Source organism: Drosophila elegans, unplaced genomic scaffold (genome assembly GCF_018152505.1).
Source record: "Drosophila elegans isolate 14027-0461.03 unplaced genomic scaffold, ASM1815250v1 contig_208, whole genome shotgun sequence".
Taxonomy (NCBI): domain Eukaryota; kingdom Metazoa; phylum Arthropoda; class Insecta; order Diptera; family Drosophilidae; genus Drosophila; species Drosophila elegans.
In genome coordinates this window covers 15,356,859-15,377,942 of record NW_024545578.1, presented here as the reverse complement: position 1 = coordinate 15,377,942, position 21,084 = coordinate 15,356,859, and the positions used below count along the sequence as shown (strand labels likewise).

At 45.3% G+C, this 21,084-nt stretch overlaps 4 protein-coding genes across 5 annotated transcripts; 3 read left to right on the top strand and 1 right to left on the bottom strand.

Moving 5' to 3' along the window:
• Window positions 1–700: 700 nt before the first annotated feature.
• LOC108150267 lies at window positions 701–20,776 on the top strand. 2 transcript variants are annotated; one of them, XM_017278349.2, is made up of 19 exons: window positions 701–1,634; window positions 9,448–9,584; window positions 9,679–9,719; window positions 10,511–10,822; window positions 11,080–11,207; window positions 11,531–11,635; window positions 11,948–12,136; window positions 12,203–12,333; window positions 12,936–13,046; window positions 13,671–13,765; window positions 13,819–13,915; window positions 13,976–14,068; window positions 14,418–14,573; window positions 14,635–16,606; window positions 17,949–18,053; window positions 18,141–18,322; window positions 18,382–18,558; window positions 18,612–18,934; window positions 18,992–20,776. In XM_017278349.2, exons 1-19 carry the CDS (start codon window positions 1,146–1,148, stop codon window positions 20,575–20,577), a joined length of 6,429 nt encoding a protein of 2,142 aa, XP_017133838.2. In that variant the 5' UTR covers window positions 701–1,145; the 3' UTR covers window positions 20,578–20,776. The 2 variants fall into 2 exon arrangements, with proteins under 2 accessions (XP_017133838.2, XP_041563950.1); XM_041708016.1 differs by lacking the exons at window positions 701–1,634; window positions 9,679–9,719 and having other exon boundaries at window positions 8,196–9,584.
• On the top strand, window positions 3,027–4,336 carry LOC108150268. The gene has a single exon (XM_017278350.2). It carries the CDS (start codon window positions 3,110–3,112, stop codon window positions 4,247–4,249), a length of 1,140 nt encoding a protein of 379 aa, XP_017133839.2. The 5' UTR covers window positions 3,027–3,109; the 3' UTR covers window positions 4,250–4,336.
• Window positions 4,953–5,910, bottom strand: LOC108150270 (serine protease 1). Its single transcript, XM_017278352.2, has one exon. It carries the CDS (start codon window positions 5,871–5,873, stop codon window positions 5,115–5,117), a length of 759 nt encoding a protein of 252 aa, XP_017133841.1. The 5' UTR covers window positions 5,874–5,910; the 3' UTR covers window positions 4,953–5,114.
• Window positions 7,038–8,083, top strand: LOC108150269 (MORN repeat-containing protein 5). Its single transcript, XM_017278351.2, has one exon. It carries the CDS (start codon window positions 7,162–7,164, stop codon window positions 8,023–8,025), a length of 864 nt encoding a protein of 287 aa, XP_017133840.1. The 5' UTR covers window positions 7,038–7,161; the 3' UTR covers window positions 8,026–8,083.
• Window positions 20,777–21,084: the final 308 nt, after the last annotated feature.

The window sequence follows — 21,084 nt, the reverse complement described above, 5'->3', positions numbered from 1 at the left end:
GCATGTAATAGAAAGGCATTGCATATCAGCAGGGGCAGGACATGGATATGCGAGGACACACAGGACACGAGGAGCACGGCCCAGCAGGTGGGCTTGGCTTGGCTTCGCTTGCCTTGTGTGCCATGGCCCTGCCAGCTAACAAGCGCATTCTGGCCAAGTGGGAGTGTCATGGAGGAGATACCATCAGCGCAGTCCGCACTGGCTCGACTTGGTAGTACCTCCCACTGGGATGCACATATGTTTTCAGCTTTCGTAAGTATTTATTGGGAGTTTTCCATGGAAGGTTTTCTGCCAGCATGGAAATATTTATAGCTGGAAATTTCCCAAGGAGATACATTTTAAACGTAACTACTTTTCAATACACCAAGTGCTGCATGTTGAAATTTAAAAACCCATTACAAATGTACACATAAAAAAAAAATTCCAAGCAAAAAAAAAATTTAATATTTATTTAAAAATTTTTACTTAAACGAAATCATTTAATAACTGATTTTTAAGCCAAAACTGACTGAAAAAAAATAATACAAATAAAAACCATTATTTAATTTTTATAAAATAGTATATTTATTTTTGTTTATTTAAAGCTTCAAGATTCTGCGATTACATTTTTTTGTAATTTTTTTTTTTATATATTCACTCTCTATACTTGACCATATGTTCCAAAAAAATATTTTTTTTAATTAATTCTTAGGAATAATTGCAAAACGAGGACACTCCATCAATAATGGGTATCACACTTAGAAAACAAAGTGAAGGCACCTTTTTCTGCGCTCATAATTAAGGACACAAGCCAACGCATCTCACTAATGGAAGGCGAAAAAAATATATAAAAATGAAAAGTGAAAGTAAAAGTAAAAAGTCGAAATGAAAAATGGAACTTTCGCACATGGCGAATGCGACATGCGATATTTTGTGTTTTTTTCGGGGTCGAGCTGTTGACACTTTTTGGGGCCGCGGCAGACATAATTAAAGTACACAGAGGTAGGCCGCTATGACCCTGAAAGCAGGAAGTTCACTTTGTGTCATGCGAGCCCAGTCGGTGACAGCCAGGAGAAGCAGTTGAAAGTACCGCGTGTCGTGTCCAACGTCATCCTCTGGCGAGCCGGCAGGACACACAATCGTGTGTGTGTGTGTGTGTGTGTGGCATGGCACATTCATTGACACTTATCGCGTGGGTGGCGCGTTTAATTCACATTTTATTTTCAGTTCCCGTGGCTGCGCGCGTAATTGTTGCTTCCAAGTACGGGGAAAGCCAGGACACGGATGTAGTCAGTTCGCGTTGGCGCTGCACGGCGGACGTGTGCGCGGTAAATAGTTGCCTTTTCCCAGTGTGTGTGTGTGTTGGTGTGTTTGCTCGGCTTTTTGCCATGCAGAACGAGGCAGGGCCATCTGGAACAGGAGCTGGTGCTGGAGCTGGAGCTGGTGCTGGTGCTCCGGGGCCTAGCAACTCCGACTCGGTGCAGAGCCCGCCGGCCCCAGCTCCCCGACGGCCCAAGCCGGGAATTCTCCGCCTGGACATCGGCAAACCGCGACGCTCATCAGGTGGTTCCGTCGATTTCCGCTGCGTGGGCAGCGGCAGCAGCAACGGCAATGGCAACAACAACAGCAACGTGGCCACTGGCGCCAACAGTGAGGTAAGTGAGCATGATTTACGGCCCGCCAGGGAGTGCTTACGATTTGGCCAGGCCAACGACATGGGCCATCGAGTCGGGCCAATGTATCCGTGGAATTGGCCAGGACAGCAGCAGCAGCACCCAGCTGCAGCAATTGCTGCCACCGATGGCCATAAACACCAATCGCACTTAACTGGCGGTCGCTTTTGGCCCGGTCAAGCAATGCAGACAAAGCCAAGAGTTGGCCGTTAAAATCATTTTTAACGCCCTCCAGTAGCATGGTAGAAGATTTCTTGAGTGAACGTGAATTTAGGATGCGCTTTTATTGGTTCCAAAAGAAAAATTTTGAAAAAATAACATTTTTATATATAATTAAAATTTAGGACCGTGTTCTCGTCTTCATGGCATGCGAAAAGTAAGCTGAAAGTGGAAAATGTTATAGCACTATAGCCTAGTTTTGGGAAAAATAATAGTTTTATTTGTTTGTTCAACAAAATTAAATATTGATTTATTTAAATTTATCAATTTATCAATAAAAAATTACTTATATCTATGAAACATATATCCGTTTTTAACGATAAAATGTTTTCCAAAACACATAGACAACGTTCGTTTTGTGCGAAAATAGGTAATAAAATATTTCATTAAAAACCTGATAGATATATTTCGATTTTCCGTCAAATACTTATATTTTACCATTAACTGGAAATGTTTTGTATACATGTATTTATTCATATACATTAAATAGGTGGCAGAACCTGTTCTTCCTGTTCATCTTATACAGCAGTAACTATCTATATAAGAATAAATTATATATGTGGGAGACGTAATACTTAAATTTCGCTATAGAAAATTCTTAAAAAAAATAAACTTATCTGGTTTGCGGTGCTTCTACCGCATTAGTTTTGCAAATAAGTTGTACGACAATAAAGAGTGAATTTCGTCTGTAACCTAATTGTACAACGCCTTGATTCTTATCAGTCGGGTTGCAAAATGCTCTTAATTAAATTAACCAACCAAAAGAGTTGTTTTACTGATTAAACTTAAGCCTAATTACTCAATATGGTAAACTCGAACTTAACATGCCAAATCTCAGATCACTGGAAAGTTCTGCTTTATGGCAGTTAATAAACAAGTTAAATTACTTGGCTCTTGGAGCAGCAGGTAGCAAATCGCACAGCAAACTTGGCACAAGGGCATCCCAGTGTTCATTAGGCCAGACATGCGACATCCAGACGAAGCCAAAACCGAGTGGATGCGGTGGACACACCCTGGACACTCTGCCCTCGACCAGTGTGTGTGGGTGTAGGAGTGGGTGTGGGGCATGGGTCGAGTGTGTGTCTGGCATAAGGGGGGCAAACATTTATTTAGTCATAAAGCTGATGCGTAATCTCAACAAGGCAGGCCAATTCGAGTGGGTCAGTAGTTTGTCAGTTGGCACGTTCGAGTTTGTTTGGTTGCGTCGACTACACACAAAATTGCTCTGCCAAAAAAAGATGTCGTATATGAAGTCAGAGACCCAGCTGAGGCACTTCATCACGCGCAGCAGCTATGAGGGCGCCTGGGACAAGCTGGTGAACGTGATGGACGGATTCGGGAGCTACCGCTATCCGGATGGGAGCGAGTACCGCGGCCGTTTCCATCAGGGCCAGTTCCATGGCTACGGGCATTTGCGGCTGGCCCAGCCGTACCGCTTCACGGTCAAGGGCGAGTTCGAGCACGGTCGTCTGGTGACAGTGGACGACATGTGGTTCTCCGACGGCCTGCATGTCGAGGGCCGCTTCGACGGGATGAGGCTGGAGTGCGATGACTGGGACTACCTGACGCCCGGCGATCGGCGCTATTACAACGAACGCCGCTATGGCCAACAGCCGGTGGGACCCACCGCCTTTATAACGGGCAAAATGCTGCCGCGCGACATCCCGCCGCACTGCTACGACGTCGAGGAGGGCCTGTTCAACAGTAAGACCAGCTGGCTGACGGACCGACCTGGTCCCTTCCGCGGCTCCATGTACGTGAGCTGCAAGAGGGATGCGGATTGGATCAAGCGAAATTGCCGGAAGGCTCGGACTCCGTACGTTAGTGAGCCGTCGGCGAGCTTTTGCCGGCGCATTATAGCCAACAACTTGGCCACGGAGCGATCAGAGATGCGCCGCACCGCCATATATGCGCCCAATGAGGAGGTCAATCGGGAGCGTTACTACCACAAGCTGACCAAACAGCGGGGCCATTCGAAGCCGCCGCTGCGGACCGCTTCGCCGCCGTCACTGCCAGCGGATGATCCCGCCTACGAAACGGAGATGTGTGTGCGTGCCTACGCCAGGATGCTGGACAAGCAGAAGCGGGATCAGCAGGAGTACAAGAAGCTTCATCCTTGCGCCAAAATGGAGGGAGTGAAGGGGCCACGCGAATGGACGAGCACCTCGGATGTGCGCAATCCGGAGTCAGGAGGGGCCTCCAGTTGCCAGTCGGAGAGTTTCGGGGAGGATTCGCTGCCCGTTAACGTCCAGGATGCCTATCGCTCGGCCCTCACAATGATGCAGAAGCGGCCGGCGGACAACATCAACGTGGTGCAGTCCAATCTGATTCGCCACAATAGCTACATGGACATGACGCGGTCCATCTTTGAGTTGTAGATCTACGTTTTAATTGGTCTGTTCGCAGTTCAAATTTATGTTATCAACGTTGTAACCGTAAAATAAAATTCAAACGGTAACTAGTTATGAACCATTTTTTTTTCGGTGTTTGCCGAACAAATTTATTTCTATAAAACAAACAAAAATTTGATAAAAATATTTTTATATATTATAGAAAGCTTTTAAAATTTATCAGATATTCCACAAGCGAACCAAAAACGATTTGAAAAATAAAGCTGTCATAACCACCCAAAGGTCAAAATAATGCAATTAGTTTAGTATTTTTTTTCCGACGTCTTTTCAAAGTAAATAATATTATATCTTATAATAGAAATCCTAAAATACCGTCATTCAAACCTAGAAAATTTTTAATTATGTCTTTTTTCAAAAATTAATAACGAAACCCCTTATATCAGGTATCAGCTGTTGAAATCAGTTCTAAAGAGCCCAAGCCAAAACAAAAATTATTGTCACAGAAAGTAAACTAATATTACATGATTATTAATTTCTGGGTATGAAACTATCGAAAGTGTTAAAATAAAACTACAAGTTATTGGACAACACTTTTAAGCTATTCGATTAGAAATGAAACTAAAAGTATAAAGGTAATAATATTATTCATCATTGAATTAATATGTTATTATACAAAAAGCGTTTGTCTGTAGTTTATTTTCAAGACAAGGCCAAAGCTTTGAAGAGCATATACATATAAGCATTGAAGTTACAAGCATTGTTTTGTAACCCCGTTTTATTTCAATGTTTTGATTGTGCCATAATTTAATTCAGTCGCAAAAGACTTTTGAAAAGTTAATGTGCAGGTAAAGGGCGTATTTATATTGTTTTATTTTTCAACTGGCTTGACCCTTTAGTAGGCGATGCCAGTCCTTTGGCGGATCCAGTCCAGAGCGCTGGTGATCCTGGCGAAGCCAGCAGGCAGGCCCAAGGTGCAGCCTTTGGAGGCCACGAAAGCGGAAATTCCCACCAGAGTGGATCCTTGCTTGGTGACCAGCGGGCTGCCGGCGTCGCCGAAGCAAGTGGACCTTCCGTTGGGAGTACGGGTGCAGAGAATCTGGTCAGAGACCGCGGGGGATCCGTAGAAAGAGACGCACTGGTTGTTGGACATTATCTGGAGGTCCACGCACTGCAGCCAGTCGGTGAGTCCATTGCTGAAGGTCGTGACTCCCCAGCCACAGACACTGGCCCACCAGTTCTCGTAGCGCTGGGATCGATCCCTCAGCGAGGGCAGCACAACCCGGTTGACCCGGTTGCTGAATCCAATCCGCGGAATGCGGACCAGGGCAAGGTGCTGACTGCCCGTCACATACGCGCTGGTGCCCACTGTAACCGTGAACTGCGCCTCACTCAGCCTGGTGGCTCCAAAGTAAATAGTCACCCCGGTACTGCCCACCAGGCACTGCGACGAAGTGAGGATCCAGGTGTCGCCAATGATTGTGCCACTGCACCATATGTTGCTCTGTCCAAAGGCCATGCCCACCACATAGGGCGCCTGTCCTTCGTAGGCGGGACTTCCATTGGTGATCACATGTTCGGGTTTCTCGGAATCCTTCGCAACTGCCCCTGCGACGGCTACTGCCCACGCCAAGATAACCACCAACAGCTTCATGATTCCAAACAAAAGTTGTTGCTTTTCGCGTTCAGTGAATGGCTTGCTTATATAGCAATTCCCTTGGGCGGGTAATTAGGCAAAGTTGGGCTGAGCCGAACATTAGCGCGATTTGTTTGGTTATCTTGGGACTTGAGGAAAGTTACTGATTAAAGCTGGCAGTCTGTTTTTAATAAACATATTTATATACAATGTTAAATGCACAAAAAGCCACATAGTCATTAGCGAAAAATAGTTAGCCAGTTCCCTTAAAAAAAGTATATCAAATATAAAACTTATTTTGCCCGACTATATTTTGCAATATATAACTATTTCCAACTAAATACTTTACTGTTTATTCTATTTTTTGCATTTATTTAATATGCAGTTGTGACATTCCACTTACAAAAATTTCATAAGATAATTTTTTTTATACCCTTGCAGAGGATATTATAATTTCAGTCAGAAGTTTGCAACGCAGTGAAAGAGACATTTCCGACCCTATAAAGTATATATATTCTTGATCAGCATCACTAGGCGAGTCGGTCTAGCCATATCCGTCTGTCCGTCCGTCTGTCCGTTCGTTTCTACGTAAACTAGTCCCTTAGTTTTAAAGCTATCTGCATGAAACTTTTCCAAAAGTTGTCTTACTATTGCACGTAGTATATAAGTCGAACGAGCCGGATCGGAAGACTATATCTTATAGCTCCCATAGGAACAATCGAAAAAATAAATTTAAAAAAATTATAACTTTGCTGTTTTTTAATTTTTTTTTTAAGTTCTTCGATATATAGTAATGGTTAAATATTTTAGAATAACGGTTTAAATTTCATCAAAATCGGACGACTATATTATATAGATCCCATAGAAATAATAAAAATATATAAAATAACTATCTAATTATTGAGCTGCAAATCATCACAGCTTCAATGTTTTTAAACATATACGCAAGTAAATCATAATTTTAATGTTTTCAAAAATGTTTAATTCTTGCAGTACTTGTAACTGCAAGGGTATATGAATTTCGGCTTGCCGAAGTTTGCTTTCTTTCTTGTTTAATATTAAAACACTAACGTTGTTTTTAACTTGCACATAGTAATATTTTTAATAAATAATTTCCCGTTTATATAGCAGATAAAATTTTCCTATCGAAATTTGTCTTTGCAAATAAAGTTTGCGCGTAAACGTAGTATTAAACGATACTTTAGCTCGTCGAATATTCACTCAACACTCACAAGCCTTGACACACAGACATTATTTTTGTAAATTTCTTTTCGTTAAACAAAATACCAAAGTTGTTAAAGTGAAAATGACCCAGAGGATACAGTCCAACTCCATAGCGCAAGTCGATAATCTGATGACTGGAGCCCGATATGTTGGTCCCAGCGATGAGTTGGGCATGCAGGAATTCGGGGTCTACTCGTATCCGGATGGCACACGTTACACGGGAGGTTTTCTGAACAATCGTTTCCATGGAAGGGGCACCATTCAAATGGCAGATCCTTCGGGCGTCACCTTCGAAGTGACCCACAGAAAGGGCAAGTTGATGACGATCGATCAGATAAACTTTAACGATGCTCTGCCCTTGGACTTTGAGATGGTAGATCATCGATCGCTAAGCTTCGAGTCCTGGCCATATTGCACTGCGGAGGATCGTCGCTTCTACCAGGAAACTAAGGAACCCCTGCAGGCCGTTGGCCCGAAAAAGTTCAAGACCAAAGACGGACCCAATCCCATTGCTTTGGGGCGTAATATTTTCGACCTTGGCTTCGGGCTGATGGGCAATCGAGGCTTTATGCTGGACACGAAGACGTTCAGCCATCAGCGATCCTATATGTCCTGTCGCGAGGCCCGTCGCTGGACCCGGGAGCACTGTGCCCATGGACCGCTTTGGAATCGCCACCACAAGCAGGAGGTCAAGGCGCGGTTTGCCCGCCAGATCATCCAGAACAATCGGGAGAATGCTGACGGCAACCGCAAACACTTCATGCCCGACTTGCACGTCTGCCATCGATCCTCCAGCCTGGACAGCTTCGGATCGACACGTCTCCACCTGGCCAGCACCACGGACTCCGACTCCTCGGAGTTGCCGACCATGAAGATGCATCGCCACGAGTTCCGCAACCAGTGGAAGCGATCGAGGAGCGAGAGCAACGTGTGCCGCATCAATTGAGGATTCGATTCTACTTTCTATGTGACTCAAAAAATTCATATATATTGTGTTTAGTTGACCCACATTCTGGTCGGCGGCCAACGCCTTTGGGCATGTTAAGGCCAAAGATTTATGGAGAAATCGCGAAAACTGCAGCCGAACATGGAAAGCCACTTAGGCCTACTCTAAAAAGGCGTGGGTGTTTAATTTTTTTTTGGGTCATCCCAATCCATGGCGGCATTGAACTTTGGCTTAAGTTAACCTGGTCTTGGATTTAGGCCTAGGCCACTGGCACAGCGGGTAATGAACCCATAATCGCCGGACATTAGGCATTATGCTACACGTGCGCGGTCGACGAGAGATAAATTTGATGTTAATTAAAGCCAGCCGAGGACTCCATTTAATTAAAAGGGACGAAAGTGAAATCAGAGAAAGCGAAAAGGGAAAGCGAAACAGAAACAGAAATAGAAAACATGGCAGAGAGTGCCAAAACATATTTCAATAGTGGACGCTCCCCTGACACACAAAAATGGGGGGAAAACCGTAGAATTTCGCGATTTTCCTTTATCAACCCTTGCATGTTTGATTTTCATTTACATGGCCAGGCCAAGAATACAAGGTGACTCAATATGTCCAGCGCTATACACACACATTCCGAGGCACTCAAACGCCCACACAGACACACACACACACTCGCCCACGACGCCATCTAAATGGACATTCGAAGTCCTGGCTGGTTACGCCCGGATACGGCGTTGTTATCACATGCCGCTGGCGATTTTTACACTCATTCGTCTTCGTTCCAACTGGGCGAGGAAGTCGGTGAAGCCAGTGAGCCAGTGGGTCCTGTTTCCCTCCAGTGTCCGTTTAAATTCCTTGGCTTGTGCGGGTGTGCGTGTGTTTGTGTGTGTGTGTGTGTGGGTTTTGGGCACGTTTTGGCTTTGATAAGTTGCCCACTGGGTGGGTCGGATGGTCCTCCCTCTGTCCGTTCTTCATTCATATTCATTCATTATTAGAAAAATTTAACTTTCGCTCGCTGTGGCCAGCTCGTTCCACCTGTCTGTGTGAGGTCCTTGCTGGTGATGGTGATGGTGATGGCGATGGCAATGGCGATGATGGTCTTTTGCGCCTTGCTGTTCTGGCCAGCCAGCTAAGCCGTTCAGTCTGCGCACAAGGCTGCTCCAAAGCGCTACGGCGGCTAACTGGCTAAATCAGAAGCACAAAATCAGTGACTTGTTGTCCATTAGAGGCACTTTCTTTGAGAGGAGATACAGCTAAGAGCCACTCATAAATCCAAAATAATTACAAGTGTAATAAATAAATGAGCAATTTGGAGTGAAAGTTTCTCTGCACGCAAAGAGTGGCAGTGTGATTGGAGTAATTAGCTGTCCCGGTACAGCACTTGGAAATAAGTTGAGTTAAGCTTTCGCCATCAATTCGTAGAACAACTCGGGAGTCACCTCGCCCCACCAACTGTCTGTGACCTGGGCACCGCCATGCGACCTGAATAGAGGTGGCTGGCAAATGCAGAGCAGCGCCGATGCCAAGAGGGAATTCTACAAAGGACAAAGGGGCAGAAGGTAAGTGGCCTCAGCCTCAGCGCAAAATATTATTTAAGACCATGGAACTTGCTTGCTATCTTGCCCTCTGCTTTCTTATTCATTTACATTTAAGAGCTGCATCACAGGAGGACCATAGATCTTACGAACTGAACGGTATGCCCAGGCACTCTAAGAAAACTTTGAGCTTGCCTTTGAATTTAAAAGGGGTTTTTATGTCATTAAAGAAACTATAGAAAAATTAAGTTTCCACTGAAATCAGAGCCCTTGTAGTAAAAATATTAAAAAATATTTAACTATAATATGAAAACATTATAAAGAAAGTATATAATATATTTGGTTATTTTATTTTTAATAAAAGATTGTGAAATTGATTATATAATTTTGAATGTGCTTTAATTTAAATTATTTTGTAACACATTTAAGTAAGACATTGAATTTTGGATTCTTGTCAATACTGTTTCATAATATTATTATTAGAAAAAATGATAATCTATTTGTTTTGTATATAAATGATTAAAATTTGATTTCATACATAATCCGAACTCTAGCATTGTAGTTTCCAAACAGTTATAACTTAAAAGCGATATTAATTTTATGGATACAACTTAAATGGCGGAATTTTTATTTTTACAATTTTTAGTATCTATAGAACTATTTATTTTTGTCTTAAATTCAATAGAAGTTGATTTGGATTCATGTTATTTATTTCAAGCCCAAGTAAATTATTTTTATACAACTTTTAATACATTAAGAATTATTTAAAATTCACATTTTAACTTACCTTTCCTTACTTTCTATTAAAATATTTTTAAATTCAGTATATACTGATAAATTTTCGATATAAAAAAGTGGTGTTAGTAAGCATTTACTTAAGAAAGAAATCTATTAAATCCCAAGTAAACTGTTCTGTGAGTGTAAGACCTTCACCCGCCTCTTCCATACAGACTTTCCATTGCAAAACCAAAGCAGCGACGCCGAGAGCAGCCACCACGAGCCCCACTTCGTCCAGCATCCACCAGGGATTGGATTCGAGAATGGCGGCGGCATCGGCGGCGGAGGCGGCGACGTTGATGTTGATGTCGACGACGAGGAGGACTACTCAATTTCCGTATCGGCAATAATGCAGAGACGTGCCAGTGTGCGCGGATATCGGGGCAAGCGCGGCAGCCGCAGTTCGCGACGGGCATCCAGTCCCATGGATCACGTGCTGGATAGTGTGGAGCGGCGACGCTCCAGCGTCTATACGACAAGTTCAGGCAAGTGCATGTGCGGGCCCCATAAGTGTCCCAAACAGATTTCGCTTAGTTAACGAGCGGACGAGCACACGAGATGGAGATGGAGATGGAGATGGGGTCCTCTAGTGGCAGCTAATCAACGTCTGGGGGCCTGTTTTCCGTAATTTTTCATGCTACGTGTGGCACGTTTCGTGGCGCATACTGGGCGTATGTGTAATCTCTTTTGACTTTGGCTTTGCTTTCGTTTTTCGTCTTTCGTTTTTCGTCTAAAAACACAGAGGAGGGCACCAATCAGGAGTCCACGCAAGAGCAAATCTTTGAGAACATCCGCCTGCACAAGGAGGTCATACAGTCGGTGAAGCTACAGCCATGGCCCATCCGCAAGAAGCTCAAGTTGGTGCGGCAGGTGGGTGCAAATGCCATGGCTTTAAGATGGGCGTGGAATTGTTTGGTGGATGGAGGATGGTGGATGGTGGATGGTGGACTGGAGGTGGCCCCAAAAAACTGGGCGCGTTCGTTTTCACGCCGCTTGTCAGGTCGTTGAAAATGTTACGACCCCCGAACACTCATCAAATCCTGAACTAAGCCAAACTTTTCGATTTCGTTCACACCGCAAACACAAACTCACACTCACACTCACACTCTTTATCTCCCATCTTGCGCTACGCCCTGGCATTTTTAATGATGTTTGGACTTTGGGATCTGGCCCTTGGATGGATGTGTTGACAGGCCAAAACATATGTGGCACGCCACGAAGGCGCGCTCCAGGAGCGATTCGCCATGTCACGCAGCACCCGGGACTTGTGGGCGAGGTTTAAAATTTTAATGGCGGCAGTAAGTGAATTTTAGTACACGCTTACCTCTTTTTTTCTTTATCCACAGCCCCAGCATTGGGGCCCCAAGGCAAACGCCCTGAGGCAATGCAAAAAATATTTATGTTTACACAATTTATGGGCCACTTTCCGGCCGGTACGGACATTCAATAAATCTGCACTCGCATAATTCACGGAGTTATGTGTGCTTGGGTGCCCGGCATTTCGCTGGCTGCGGGGGGCGGGGAAACCAATTAAACTACGAACTTGCAGTCTGCAATTCCTCCGAGACATAACTCATTGGGTAAATCCTTCTGTCATCCCGTTCGTACAGAGATGGCGGCACTGGAAGCGGGAGACGACCAGCTTCCTTACCGTCCTCATTCCCTGGGAGCTGCGCATCAAGGAAATCGAGTCGCACTTTGGGTCCGGCGTGGCCTCCTACTTTACATTCCTGCGCTGGCTCATGTGGGTCAATATCATGATTGCCATTCCGCTGGTCGCCTTTGTCATTGGCCCGGAGGTGAGTGTCCTCGAAAGTAGCCAATTTGTTTTTCCCCATTTATGTTTCCGCTTGGCTCTGCTCCAGTACTTTGCCACCAAGCACGGTGAAACGGATCCGAGGAAAAGGATGTCCGACCCGGAGGCGCGAGTGGCCGGCAACCTTTTCACTTTCTGGGAGTTCGAAGGATACCTGAAATATTCACCAATGTTTTATGGGTAAGATTCTTTCAGTTTTACTTTAGGAAGCTTACTTTAGAATATTAAAAAATTAAGTATATAAATAACACAATTGCACAAACCAATTTTTATCATAATGTTATGCAGTCGAATAGTCAATAGCTCTGACATTTTCGCTATTTAATACTATACTTTTTTAACTTGTTTATTTATCATTCTAAAACAATTTTATTAATAACAAAATCACATTTTCATAGTTTAGTTTTGTCTTTGATTTTCATATTATGTTGGGAAGAAATGAAAATTTTTAAATTATTACAGAGTCTAAAAAGTTATTCAAAAATTCAAAACAATTTAATTATTTTATGAATTTTTATTTGGCACTAGAAGACGATATTCATCATTTGAGACATTTTTCCCTAAACTGTATTATAAATTTATATTTATTTTTTTTTTTACTAAGATTAAATAAATAAGTACCAGAGCTGTTAGCACAAAGTATCTTTTCAAAGGAGTGGGGCTTATAAAGATATTATATTTTTCTGAAATTATTTAATTGTAATTCAGAGCTGGGGAATGAGAATTATATTAATTGATGGCAATATCTGTATACCACATATTCTCTTGTTGTCTTTCCCCAGATACTATTCAAGCACATCCGGCATTAGCACGTCCGGTTATAAGCTACCCTTAGCCTATTTCCTCACCGCCGTTCTGGTCTACATCTACAGCTTTGTGGCCACGCTGAGAAAGTGAGTAAATAAGGGTTCCTAGGGGTCATGGGTCCCAATGTGCTGGTGTTGGGCGGGCACTTCATTAAATCCCTGGTCATCGAAGCCGCAAAAAGCAAACTAAATGTCAGAATGCTCGTTAATTAATTAAACAACTCTGAAGCGCTGATTAAATAATACAAATCTTGGCGCAAGGCGTGTCTCGGGGGCCGAAAACAAAAAAAAAAAACTTTCGACCCTTCGGAAGGCGAAAAAGCATTGGCCATTATGATTTACGCACGCACACGGCCACAGACACGTGCAAAAAGGGGGCGGTGCGGGGCGGGTCGGGAAAGGGGGCAGGGAAACGGAAACGGAAATGGAAACGGCAAAACGCCATTTTGACCATTGGGCGGCTCGCTTTAATGGCTTTGTCGGCATTATGTTGATTTCGTAATTGAACAAAGTAGCAATGTCAACAGTGAGCAGCCGGCACTGACCTTTCCGCTGGCCACTTTTGCCCCAGCACGTGCTCGGCGTACGTGAATTATTCCAATCGCCACGCTATCTGTGTTGCAAAGCGGGGATTGTCGGGATTTGAGCACAAATTATGACCTGTTAGAAGACGGAGGCAGTGGCTAAAAACTTTTCTCGATCTGTCGACAGAATGGCGGAAAACTCGCGCAATTCGAAACTTTCCTCGAAGGACGACGAGTGCGTCTTCTCGTGGAAGCTCTTTACCGGCTGGGACTTTATGATTGGTAAGTGACTGGTGCCATTCGAGTCGCAGTCACAACTTTTGCATCTCCCACAGGACACGCGGAGACGGCCCACAATCGCATCGCATCCGTGGTGGTGGGCTTCAAGGAGGCCCTGCTCGAGGAGGCCGAGAAGAAGAAGGATAATCGCAAGTAAGTCGCGGCCAACTGCAGCTATTTACTTACCATAATCGATGCGCCGTGTCCTTTCAGCTGGCGGGTGATACTCCAGAGGATACTGGTCAATATCCTGGTGATGGGACTGCTGGGTTTGTCGGGGGCCACAGTCGTCCTGCTGGTCAATCAGTAAGTGGTTTGCTGAAAATAAGAAATAAAATGCAATGAATAAATCATAACTTACATTCAAGTATAAGAATTGAACTGTTCTCTTTAAAGTAACCTTAAATTTTCTATTTTTTACATATTTTTTTGTGCTGCGGTTTTAAATGAACATGAGCTTATTTCAACTCGATATAAAATATTTAACTTAAATATTTACTTCATGATGTTGCCTTTTTTTAATGTATTAAAGCTTAAAAACAGATAAAGCACTCTTTTAACTCGATATTAAATATTTAACTGAAATCCTTACCCTTTATTTGGGTTTCTTCCTTTTTTAATGTATTCCTTTCTGTGTAATCCCTTTTGTTTAAAGCTCCGAGGATTTGGCCAAGCACGACAACTGGCTCAGTCGCAATGCGGTGAACGTGACCATGACCCTGCTCTCCTTCTTCCTGCCCATGATATTCGAGGCACTGGGTCTGTTTGAGAACTGGCATCCCAGGCAACAGCTGCGATTGCAATTGGCACGGTGAGTTTTAGAATACTAATAACAAGTAATTGGTTATAACCAAATATCTCCTGCTTTTTAGCATTATGATCCTGAACATGCTGAATTTGTATTCGCTGATGTTCTCCTTCATCTACAAGATCAACAGCAAGGAGAAACCGCTGCAGATGCTAAAGATGGAAAACGAAACGAATACCATGGAGCTGAGAAATCTGCTGAGTTCAATAGAGGCATTAAAGGCCATGACTCCGTCTCCTTCCCTGTTTAGTGAGACTACATCGGATGGTCTGTTTGATGATAATAATGGCAGCTCCACCGATGGCATATTTTCAACCACAGCCGCTGCCGCTTTGATCTCCACCACCGTGCAGCGTCTCAAGTGCTATAACATGACTGTGAAATGCTCAAAACCACGCACCATCTTCAATGCTAAGAACTTGGCCACCACTCTGATGGTTTTCAATCTGACCACGCCAGCCATGGTGCCCACCTTGCCCACAACATTGCCCACCACAATACCTTCGACTTTGAGTACTTGGACAACCACGGAGACAACCACACCCACAACCACTTCACCCTGGACCACTTTACCGCCCTTGACAACAACCAGTGAGGCAACCACAACGACTGAAAGAACCACAGCAGCACCCACAACAGCTACTTTACTAACAACCACTGCCGAAGTTGTTAATGTCGTTCCCAATACTACAACACCAATAACTAAAATCTCAACAACGCATCTTAATATTCCAAATTCAACAACTACAACTGCGATTCCCAACTCAACAACTACTATTGGAGTTTCTGACCCATCAACTACTATTGCAATTCCAAACTCAACAACTAATAGTGCATTTTCAAACCCAACAACTATAACTGCAATTCCAAACTCAACAACAGCTCCAAACTCATCAACTAATATGGCAACTTCGAGCACTATTTTGGCAACCAGCAGCACCACAAAATTAACTACCACTACAACCACAAGCACGACCGAAAAACCCAAGTCAGACGATAACTTTTTCTACACCACTGGGGATGATGAGGGCTCCTATGACTATGGCAGTGATGAGCCACATGCCTCCGCCTCAGATGCAACATCAGATGCTCCGGAAATTAACAACTACTCAGATATAACAGATTACTCTTCGGCACCCTCTGATACAGAAGATTTCGATGAGCAGGGGAGTACCGACCAGGTGGACGATCCACTAGCCAAAGTCTTAGAGCAAGTGGATGAAGAGGAGCCGAAGAGCCGCCGTAAAAGGGCAGTGGGTGATCCACATTTCTGGCGCTCTAGTAAGTACAGCAGACGACATCGCAATGATTCGGCGGTATCTGCTAGCCAGGCTGGTGAAACCACTGAGGCGGGAAGTGCCACGCCCAGTCGGTGGCCCAATTATTGGCCGCCCTATAGACCAACCACTCCGAGCACCACTACAACAAAAAGGACGCTGACTGGGATTCTCAGCAAAGAGGAGTGGGAAAATCTTAGGCGACTTAGAAATAGGCAAACCACTTCAACAAGTACTAGTACGACAACAACAACAACAACGACTAGAAGGCCCTGGAAAAGACTTCCAACAGCAAGCACCACCGAAGAGGATGTATTTACCACCGAATCGACGAGTTCAGAGAGCACCACTTTCGAAAGCAGTAGTAGTAGTAGCAGCAGCTCCACCACAGAAGAAGATGAATTTTCCTCCACGGAGGGATCAGTCAAGACCACCTACTACATAGGCAATGTGGATTTATCTGAGTTCGGGAGTACCAGCTATTTCGACGAGGACAGCGAGTCCCTGGAGGAGTGTGTGATTACCATTTGCCCCAAGGGAGACGACTTTTTCGGCAGCACCACTGAAAGCGCGGATGGCACCACCCCGAGTGGCGACTCCAAGCAGCTAACCACCGTGAAACTGACGCCGCTGGAGCAGAAGCAAAAGCGTCTGAAGGAGGTGCAGCTGGCGATTAAGAAGATACAAACCAATTTGACTACCATGTGTTGGGAAACCTCGCTGGGCCAGGAGCTCTCCAAAGTCATCGTCTTCGACGGGGTGAGTGCGGTTCGGATGGTTCAACATGGGATGCCGCAGTTTAAAAGCAAATTTATCACCATGAGCTGCTATCAATTTCCCTGGCCTTCCAGCTCGGAAGCTCTCAACTCTCTACTGGCTCTGCATCAAAATCTATTTAGCCTTAAATATGATTGAACACAAAAGGGAGTAGTAGCTGGGCTGGGCGTGAAAGCCCGTTTAGCTAAATTGTCCGGAAAATTTAACGCAAAATTTGTCTTCCGCTTCTGCCCTTAACACTCTTTGTCTGCCTTGTTTTTTTAATCTATTTTTTTTGTTTTCTGGGTCATGGGGATTTTGAAAATCAAATTTTTGCGCTCGTCTAGCAAACCAAAATCCACTTGACTTAAAAGGCCAAACGATTCGAAAGAGAAAAGGCGAAATGGAAGTGAAAGAAAAGGCATTTTATCATAATAATCGCTCTCGGGAGTCCTTTTCGACTGAAGTGAAACGCAGCTGGCTGTCAGAACAGGAACTTCGATTTGCAGTCAAAAATTTACATAAGCCATAAGCATGGCTGTGAACTTTGGCCCCCCGAATGCCAACTTTTATTTGGCCATTTGCCACGTCGAGTGTCGTCGATTGTCATCCCCATTGGGCTGCGAACTTTCAGTCTAATCGTAAACAAATTCATGGCATTGCCAAAGTTTTCAAGGTCAGTCGAGATGCTCGTGAGATAAAAGACACGGTGTAGATATCCGGCCAAGTCAATAACCCTATTGGTCGTAGACAACCGCTTAGACTTTTCAAAGGCATCTCAATCTGGGGATTACTTGCCCTTTTATTTCGTACTTAACATTTGTCCGACATTCGTGTAAACTGTGTGTAGGCTGGCCGCTGGCCAAAAATGCCCGAAATGCCCTAAAAAAAATGAAAAAAGAGACATGGGTCTTGGTACCCAATTTGATTATGCCCCCCGACATGGCGTACATAATCTCTATTAAACGATTTAAGCACATAAATTAGGCAAGTTACGGGCCGGGGCTTAAACGCATTTATGCTATACGCATAACAAAATCCAGGCACTGGCAATGGGGAATTGAGTTTGGTCATGTGCGGTTTGGGTTTTGCAACCGGTATCCACATCCACATCCACATCTCCTTCTAGTTCGGTTTTCGATTCAAGCTTGGGGGCACGTGTTCGTGCATGAATTTGGACCGCAGAGTCGTAAACTAGAAGTCACAAGAGGTAACAACAGAGATGCAACGTTACGTGTGGCAACTTTTAAGCGACATCATCCGGCTACCAAGTTTATTACAAGGCACTTATTAAACCCCTCTTTTCCACCTTACCACCTTCTTACTTTATGTCATCCTCATAAAGCTGATGTCCATTGTGGCGCCCCTGTGCATTGACTTTCTGCGCGCCCTGTTCGTCCGGTATGTCAATCAAAACTGGTGCTGGGACATGGAGAAGACCTTTCCCCAGGTGAGGACACTAGGACACTAGGGCACTCCATCCGGCGTTGTGCCGTGACTAATGCGAGGCTTTGTTTTCGTTCGTTCGCCGTAACAGTACGGCGACTTCAAGATAGCCGAGAACATCCTGACGTTGATTAATAACCAGGGCCAGGTGTGGATGGGCATATTCTTCTCGCCGGGCCTGGTGCTCATCAACCTGGTCAAATTGATGATCATGATGTACTTCCGTTCGTGGATAGTGCTCACCTGTAATGTGCCCCACGAGGTGGTCTTCAAGTGAGTGGTTATGAGCTCATCCGGAGATGGTTGCTCGTTGTAACCGCCAATCTTTGCAGGGCCTCCAAATCGAACAATTTCTACCTATCGCTGCTGTTGACCATGCTATTTCTTTGTGTCCTGCCCGTGGGATATGCCATTGTCTGGCTGCGTCCCTCCTGGCACTGTGGACCCTTCTCGGAGTACAATCGGATAGCTGAGTTTATCACCAACACAACGAGAAATGCTCTGCCAAAGTGAGTTCTTAAAACAAGTAAGATTGTGTATAATCATGATTGAAACTTTGCAGACAACTGCATGAGCCCCTGGACTACATGACCTCGTCGAGCACTGTGATTCCGCTGCTGCTGCTGCTCATCCTCATCATCTACTACCTGGTCTCCCTGACCGGAGCTCTGCGCGAGGCCAATCAGGACTTGCGAACTCAATTGCAGAAGGAGCGCGAGGAGGAGCGCAAGAAGATCTTCAAGGTGCCGGAGGTCAAGCAGGCGGAACCCACGGCCACCACGTTGACAAATCGCTGGCGCAAAGTCCTGGAGGCCAGCTCTCCGGTCACGCCCACCCAAGCGCCAGATTTCGACACGGAGGAGTACAAGAATCAGGCCCGGAAAGGTAAGTCAGAGAGATTGTTGTCGGTTCACAATTTTCATTTGTTTCGTTGCCATTCAGAGCTAATCTCACGCATCATGAAGAAGGCGCTGCGCAAGGGCTCGGCCACCTCCGACGAGGACTCGTTTGTGCGGCGGGATGACGACGACACGGACACCGAACACCAGGACTCGCTGCCCCATGACGAGGAGGCCAAGGACAAGCGCTTCGGCCTGTCGCGATTGCAGCAGATCCGGCGCACCCGCAAGCCCTCGCTGGTGGACATCGTACAGATTGCCAAGCAGGAGCGAGCCCGCACTGGATCCATTGTGGCTGGGACTAGCTCTGCGGGACCAACTAGCAATTTCCCTTTAAAGGAGACCCATCCCAAGAGTCGCTTTAAGGTGGAGAAACACGAGCGCAAGGATAGGGGTAGTGTGAAGGAGAAAAAGGACACCAAACACAAGCAGTCACAGCCACAGCCGCATCCACATCCGCCACCCTATGAATCGCCCAAGGACAATGAACATGATCCGGATACAAATTCAAGGATTGTCAGCGAGCGCCGAGCCAGTTTGCTAAGGCGAAACCAGAAGCAGGCGGAGGAGGAGCCCACCACCCCAGAACTCGCGCCGCAAACACCCACTTCGAGAGACAAGGAAGCGGAGCCGAGTGCCGAGGAATCCAGACCAGAAACTTCCCCTCTGGCCAAGAGCAAATTCCACATAGTTGACGAAAAGAGGCCGCCGCAGGAGGTCGAAGACAAGCCCTTGCCGCCGGCCAAGGAAAGTGAAAGTGGCCGAGGCGGAAGCCTGGGCAAGTTCAAGTTTCGCAAAAACAAATTCAAGTCAAATAGTGCGGTGGCCAAGCCGGAGCCCGAAGTTTTCAAGTTCGATGAGCGATGTGTGGAGAAGAGCACGGATGTGCCCGCATCTCCCGCTGCGGAGCACCTGCACAGCGAGCTATCCGGCGGGGAGGAGCCGGATCGGAGTCTGCCCTCGCCTACGCCCAGCCAAGGTCAGAGTCAGGGTCAAGGTCAAGGTCACCACCAGCGACAGCTGTCTGTCCTGTCGCGACAGGGACGCAAAAAGATAGGCAACCTGCTAGCCCTGGTTCGCGAGGCAGTGAATCTGAAAAAAGACGATGCAGAGCAGGGATCGGATGAGTCGCCGGGCCCGACCACGCCCACTTACCTGGCCTACACACCGCCACCACCCCCATCAGTATTGTCCAGCGTGTCCAGTTCGACGGCCCTGGAAATGCCACCCACTCCAGAGCCGGAATCGCCCACGCCCAGTGCACCGCTGCATTTTGGCAGTAGCACATCCTCTCGTCCGCCCACCAAGCCACCCAAGCCACCAGTGGTGCCCGCATCGGCCACTGCTCCCACGGCCACCATGGACGATCTGGAGGAGCTGGACATGGCCGGACCTATAACGTTCCCCAAGCGAAGCGATTCCCATCGACGACGCACAATGCGACAGGACTCGCAGAGTTCCATTTGGTCGGACAACATACCCACCATTACGATTAGCACCACCGGCAGCGATGAGTGCATTGTGGATGCAGCTGCTCCGCAAAATGGACTGCCCGAGTCGCGAAGTACTTCGCCGGGACCCACGGTCAATATTATAAAGATTGACATTGAGAAGGAGCAGGGACAATGATAAGCCTGCTGAAGAAGTGCCTTCAACGCCAGATTGTCTTCTTAATTAAAGAAATTAGCATTCTTCCTACTCTAATTAACTGTTTAGCTTGAATCTTGTTCTCTAGCATTTTTGGAAAATCTCTCGGTCTATAAAACATAATGATATTTCATACATTAGTTTATTTCCATAAGAAACTATTATAATAAACCATTCTATATTGCACAAAATCCAAACGAGTTTTTATTCTCAGGATTTCTAGTAATTAATTTTTTAAATCTTGTTATGAATACCACTTTTATGATATTATTTTAATTTAAGTCGATTTTGACTGCATTTCAAATTTAAATACGCGCCAACAATAGTGTTGGCTAATTATTTTGCAAGCAGTGCAAGCAGTGGATTGGTAGTTCCAAAAATGGGCTCATTGTTTTAGCGCCACTCGCTTTGAATTAATATTTCATTTTCAAAGGAAAGGTTGCAGTACTAAACCAAAAAAAACTCAACTCTGCTTAAAAAAATTATTTC

Coding starts and splice junctions, on each gene's coding strand:
- LOC108150269 (XM_017278351.2), top strand. CDS start 7,162: ATGACCCAGAGGATACAGTCCAACTCCATAGCGCAAGTCGATAATCTG.
- LOC108150268 (XM_017278350.2), top strand. CDS start 3,110: ATGTCGTATATGAAGTCAGAGACCCAGCTGAGGCACTTCATCACGCGC.
- LOC108150267 (XM_017278349.2), top strand. CDS start 1,146: ATGGCACATTCATTGACACTTATCGCGTGGGTGGCGCGTTTAATTCAC. Junction 13,766..13,818: donor CGGCTGGGACTTTATGATTG/GTAAGTGACTGG, acceptor CATCTCCCACAG/GACACGCGGAGACGGCCCAC. Junction 18,054..18,140: donor TGGAGAAGACCTTTCCCCAG/GTGAGGACACTA, acceptor TCGCCGTAACAG/TACGGCGACTTCAAGATAGC.
- LOC108150270 (XM_017278352.2), bottom strand. CDS start 5,873: ATGAAGCTGTTGGTGGTTATCTTGGCGTGGGCAGTAGCCGTCGCAGGG.